The sequence below is a fragment of the Pyxicephalus adspersus genome, chromosome 11, assembly GCF_032062135.1.
Source record: "Pyxicephalus adspersus chromosome 11, UCB_Pads_2.0, whole genome shotgun sequence".
In the NCBI taxonomy this organism is placed as follows: domain Eukaryota; kingdom Metazoa; phylum Chordata; class Amphibia; order Anura; family Pyxicephalidae; genus Pyxicephalus; species Pyxicephalus adspersus.
Genome location: NC_092868.1, coordinates 375,585 through 381,856, shown reverse-complemented (window position 1 = coordinate 381,856; position 6,272 = coordinate 375,585). Strand labels below are relative to the sequence as shown.

Genomic DNA, 6,272 nt, shown 5'->3' with positions numbered 1-6,272 from the left:
TATACGTGTCACCTGTATGTACCGCGTGTGGAAGGATGGGGACACACATGTACAAATCTATACGTGTCACCTGTATGTACTGAATGTAGAAGGATGGGGACACACTGCCTGCTTACAGTCTACTTTCCACCCTGCTCTCTCCCCATGTCTACTCCGATTCACATTTCAGGCGTCATGCTAGGCCCATACATGGAAAGGGTTAATGCAGTGAGGGCTAATGGGAGTTCATCATTTATTATTAAACTAGTGGAGTGATGGGTTGTTTCTATGGCAACAACTGCCCCAGGCAGACAGTGGGTGTGCTCAGATCCTACAGTCTGGTGATGTGATCTGGGCCACGTGTCACTCAGTCTGATATCTGGATCATCAAAAATTTACCATGAGAGGCCAATCGTGTCACTTCAAGCAAGGCAGCCCCGGATTTGTCCTGTGTGTGGCATGGACGTGGATTATTACCAGCACAATCTTCCGGTTCACCACCTAACACCAGAAATTCTATGTATAGGTAAGTGGGCGGATGTGGTAAGTACAGCCTTAGATGGCCACATACAGAATTCTGTGGAAGTGGTAAGTACAATAGTAGAACCCCCTGATAATTCCCGGAGTCTCACCTGGAGTGATAATGGCGTGGGTGGAGACCGTGGCTCGTCCTGTTGCCGTCTGGCTGTCTGTTCCCAGGGATTCCCCTTTCTTATGGCTGTCGGTGCCGTGGCTACCTACACACCCGGCAGGTTTGGTCACGGGATGGAGGCTCAGGGTGGCCGGCTTTATAGCCAGAGTAGAAAGCGGAGTTGGATTCAGAGCTCCCATCTCACCAACTGAACCTCGCACAGTAAGATTCTGGACCTAAAACACAGACAGTACCAGCTGAGGTCACATGACTGTAGGTAATGCACAAAAACCTATAAGCCAGACTGATACAAGATGGCCAAGGTATCCAGACCAACAGCTTGGATAACAAAATTCACAGTGGGAGGAGCACAACATCCTCCAATCAGCTTCTTTTTTGGTTTGTGGTAAATGCTCCATCAAACTTACCTGAGTACTGACAGGAGGTGCCTGGGAGGAGTTTGCTGCAGAGCTGACATCTGATTGGATGCTGCTGACTGTGGCGGCAGGAGTGAATATAAGCTGGAAGGAGACAAGGAACACCGTAAGCCAAGCGGGTTGAACACATTGAGATGGTACTCAATCAGCAGGGGGCGCTATTTTCTGATATACAGGTAGTCCCTGGGTTACATAGGACAGGGACTGTAGGTTTGTTCCTAAGTTGAATTTGTATTTGTAAGAATTGTAATAAATGCAATTAGGATAGATGTTTGTTTCAACATATTGGTGTCAGTTACTGTATAAAATCCTCACTGTGAGTTAATCACAAAAAAACAAAAACAAAAAAAACTTTATGGAGCCTGGACATTCAATAAACCTACACGCAGAAATTTCACGTTACATAAAAGAGTAGACAACCCTTTTATGTTAAAAAAACATTCTGTTTGTTTTTTTCAGTGCAACACCCTTTTAAAAAAAAAAAAAAAAAAAAAAAGGCAGCACTGCCACCTAATTGTCTAGGCGATCGAGAATGAATGGGAGCGCAAAGCCTCCCGGGATACGTACGTCACGCATGCCACGAGGCTCTTGGGTGCTCCTTCTGCGCATGCATGAGCATCTTGGGCATGCGCAGGAGGAGCGCTTTTATCAAAAGCATGTGCAGTGAGATCAGCAAGTTTTAAAGTATGTCCCTATGTTGGATGTCCTTAACCCAGGGACTACCTGTACACTGCAGTGACTTCTATTTATCAAAATGTCTGAAGAATTAATAAACAATCACCTGGAATTTGTAGAAGCTCCAAGCTGTTGGAACAAACAGTGCCCAGTTCTCCAACCCAATACTATCAGGTACATACTGTGCACCCTGGCTTCTCTCTGCTTACTCCTCCACTACAGAACACACAAACAGCTACAATGGCCACCTACCATCTGTGCCCGCAGGTACATCTGTGCCTGGCTGGCACTCAGTGTTGGGGAAGAGGCATTTCCTAACAGAACAGCCTGCTGGGTAATTCCAGGTGCTGGAGCTGCTGTGGAGCCAACGGTCTGCGGGCGCTGGATGATCTGGGGAGAGCTGGTCAGGTTAATCTGTAAAGGAGACATAAAGAAGACATAAGCAAGGGGGTGCACTCCGATACCCCTAAACTGGAGGGGGCAACACGGGCCCTGCCACAGATACAGCATAGGGCCCCATTCCTGGTCTGTCCCTGTATACAGGAGGGGTCCACCCCAATACCCCTAAACTGGAGGGGGCAACACGGGCCCTGACACACATATACAGCATAGGGCCCCATTCCTGGTCTGTCCCTGTATACAGGAGGGGTCCACCCCAATACCCCTAAACTGGAGGGCCAACATGGGCCCCGCCATACAAATACAGAACAGGGCCCCATTATAAATTAGATTCTAACCTGTCATTGAGTGAGCTAAAGTGACATCTGCTGGCCATCTCTGGTATCAGCACATCACATGCATTGGCAGTCAGACATTACACCGCAATACCCCCAATGACAGACAATTACTACACACAACGACATAATTCTTTGCACACATGATTCAGTTTTTCCAGAACATCAGTTTTAACTAAAATAAGTATTCTATTTTCATTGGCCAGACACAGCCAATCACAGTAAGAAGACTTGGAGAGGCGGAGCTCACACACTCACCGTTGTCACCTGGGATGGACTTTGCTGGGAGACATTCACTCCAGGAGCAGCTCTGCTGACAGCCAGCCCGGCCTGCAAATAGAATATTGATTGTGCTGAGAGACCCCCCGAGAGCTCCCACCCTGCCCCCACCCTCATTGACTGCTGATGGCCTCCACCCTTTGGGTGCTAATGTTCCCTTTCTGCTCTGCCCCAATATGCTGATCAGTGTTCATTGCTGCCCCATCCTCAATAAACATTCCCTGTACAGTGTTCACAGCTATCCCCCATCTCATAGATTGTAAGCTCTGTTGGTCCTCTCCACCTCCGCTGTCATTGGACTTGTTACACAGGTTTGTCATCAGCAACTCCCACTTATTGTACAACACTACGTAATGTGTAGGTGCTTCGTAAATAAAGTTTGTTAACAATATTAGCCCCTGGAGAAATGTTTGCCCTATGCCTGCTTCCAGACTCTGTGCAGTATGCACTACATACCCCCCCCCCATCCCCCATATAAACACTCCCTGTCCTGCCCCTGTGCAGCCCCTGTCACAGTATGCACTACATACCCCCTCCCTCCACTGATGAGCACTCACTTGCTGTGCTGCCAGGCTCTGGAGCTGTGCGCTGTTCAGGTGTTGCTGATGCTGTTGCAGAGCTGCTGTTTGCAGCATGAGGTGCTGCTGCTGGGCTGCATACATCTGTTGCAGGTACTGCGCTGCTGTGTTGGGCTGGCGGCTCAGGGCTTGCTGAATCACCTGCAGGGAAACAACAAGGTCACGTCCATCATACATGAATCATGGACTCCATCATGGATGAAAAAATCTGTGAATGTTTCACCTTCATCCGCTGTCCAAAACCATATATAGGACAGGAATATGAATGGATCTGCTACTGAGGGCTACTGAACATCTTGGTCATAGCTCACCACGTAATTTGTCACAGCCTGTCCTCTGGGTGTTTCCCATAGCAACTACATCGCATGTGGCCTTTCTGTACAGTGGCCCTTAAAGTGCAAGAGGGGGCAGAGCTATGAAGTCCCAATAGGCTGCTAGGGGGTACCAAAAACCTACAGCTCTTTTTAGTGCCTATTTTGGGAATAAAGCGATGTAGTTCATCTTCTGAGGTCAGAGGTTAGGGGGTGAAGAGGTGACCGGGCAATAGAAGAATGGGAACATTGCTTTCCGGTGTCACCATCTCCGGGCCCCATCCATCACCTCCCCTCCCCCTCCCTGACAGCTCTTCCATCATCCCTGAATGACCAGCCAGAGCTTGAGAACAGAGGGGCCCCGAGCTAGGAGAGCCACCTATCCCGAACACCCAGCACCCAACCGGGGGAGCTGCCCCTCCAAAGATACCCAGCACACCAGAGAGACACCTACCCCGAACACCCAGCACCCAACCGGGGGAGCTGCCCCTCCAAAGATACCCGGCACACCAAAGAGCCACCTACCCCGAACACCCAGCACCCAACCAAGGGAGCTGCCCCTCCAAAGATACCCAGCACACCAAGGAGACACCTACCCCGAACACCCAGCACCCAACAAAAAGAGCTGCCCCTCCAAAGATACCCGGCACACCAGAGAGCAACCTACGCCAAATACCCAGCACCCAACCAAGAGAGCTGCCCCTCCAAAGATACCCGGCACACCAGAGGGACACCTACGCCAAACACCCAGCACCCACCCGAGAGAGCTGCCCCTCCAAAGATACCCAGCACACCAGAGAGACACCTACCCCAAACACCCAGCACCCAACCGAGAGAGCTGCCCCTCCAAAGATACCCCGCACACCAGAGAGACACCTACCCCGAACACCCAGCACCCAACCAAGGGAGCTGCCCCTCCAAAGAGCCGAACACTCAGCACCCAACCAGGAGAGCTGTCCCTCCAAAGATACCCGGCACACCAGAGGGACACCTACGCCAAACACCCAGCACCCACCCGAGAGAGCTGCCCCTCCAAAGATACCCAGCACACCAGAGAGACACCTACCCCGAACACCCAGCACCCAACCGGGGGAGCTGCCCCTCCAAAGATACCCGGCACACCAAAGAGCCACCTACCCCGAACACCCAGCACCCAACCAAGGGAGCTGCCCCTCCAAAGATACCCAGCACACCAAGGAGACACCTACCCCGAACACCCAGCACCCAACCGGGGGAGCTGCCCCTCCAAAGATACCCAGCACACCAGAGAGACACCTACCCCGAACACCCAGCACCCAACCAAGGGAGCTGCCCCTCCAAAGAGCCGAACACTCAGCACCCAACCAGGAGAGCTGTCCCTCCAAAGATACCCGGCACACCAGAGAGACACCTACCCCAAACACCCAGCACCCAACCGAGAGAGCTGCCCCTCCAAAGATACCCCGCACACCAGAGAGACACCTACCCCGAACACCCAGCACCCAACCAAGGGAGCTGCCCCTCCAAAGAGCCGAACACTCAGCACCCAACCAGGAGAGCTGTCCCTCCAAAGATACCCGGCACACCAGAGGGACACCTACGCCAAACACCCAGCACCCACCCGAGAGAGCTGCCCCTCCAAAGATACCGGGCACACCAGAGAGACACCTACCCCGAACACCAAAGAGCCATCCACCCCGATTACACAGCACCCAGCCGAGGGAGCTGCCCCTCCAAAGATACCCGGAACATAAGATAGCAGTCTACCCCGTACACCACCCACCCAGTTGCACCAAAACACCAGAGAGCCACCCAACAACTCCAGAACACCAGAAGGCCACCTGTCCACAGACACCCAAAACCCCAGAGCCATCCACCCAAAGTACACCATAAAGTTGCACCCCTAGGTTTACCCAGAAAAACAAGCAGCCACCTGCTCAGGAGTACCCAGACTGCCCAATACCCACCACACCCCTTTTGTCCCCTGCACACCCTGTGCCCTCCATGTGCTCACACTCACAGTCCCCTGGATCTTCTTACAGCTTGTGAAGTTTTTGTGTGCAGTGACAGAGAATCCTGGAGACCTCCGACCTCCACATCCCTACACTAAGCAAAGTGTGAGAGGAAGAGGGAGGAGAATCCCCGGATTGGGGCAGGAACTGCCAATCAGCAACGTCCATTCATCAAGGGGCCCCAGCATGTGAATGAGTACCAGAGTCTGGGCTGCTGCTATCAAGGGGTTGTCACCGCACCACCATATAATAGGAAAGCAAATGTTTGTGGAAGAGACGCTGCTAATATTATTCCATGATCTTCACTTTATGTAAGGGAAGAGATCCCAATGTATTTGTGAGTGTAAATATAAACTGTGAGAAGGATTTCCAGCTTTATTCACTATGTACACAAACTGACATTATTCTGAACACCAGAAACACCACATTCACCCAACATTCATTCATACTGTACCTGCACTGTCTGACAATCTGTAGCTGTCTGCCGGCTGCAATTGGGATTTGGCTTCTCATTCTCCATATTGATATGATGGCAGAAGGGACAGGACGGAGGTGGCAGAGGCTGCAGACACAAACAATAAATACATTAAATACCACCCGCTATCCCCAAACCCATATATACCGAGAATTACACCCGGGGTACAGGGCGAGAGAAGT

At 51.4% G+C, this 6,272-nt stretch overlaps 1 protein-coding gene across 3 annotated transcripts in view; it reads right to left on the bottom strand.

Moving 5' to 3' along the window:
* PHC2 (polyhomeotic homolog 2) overlaps positions 1-6,272 on the bottom strand; it is a 22,788-nt gene that overhangs the window by 13,575 nt on the left and 2,941 nt on the right. For all 3 annotated transcript variants that reach the window (XM_072426201.1, XM_072426203.1, XM_072426202.1), the window contains exons 2-7: positions 6,070-6,177; positions 3,293-3,454; positions 2,715-2,786; positions 1,975-2,136; positions 1,039-1,131; positions 612-846 (exon numbers count right to left, since the gene is read on the bottom strand). In XM_072426201.1, coding sequence (XP_072282302.1) covers positions 612-846; positions 1,039-1,131; positions 1,975-2,136; positions 2,715-2,786; positions 3,293-3,454; positions 6,070-6,135 — 790 coding nt within the window. In that variant the 5' untranslated portion in view covers positions 6,136-6,177. The remainder of the gene's footprint in view (positions 1-611; positions 847-1,038; positions 1,132-1,974; positions 2,137-2,714; positions 2,787-3,292; positions 3,455-6,069; positions 6,178-6,272) is intronic.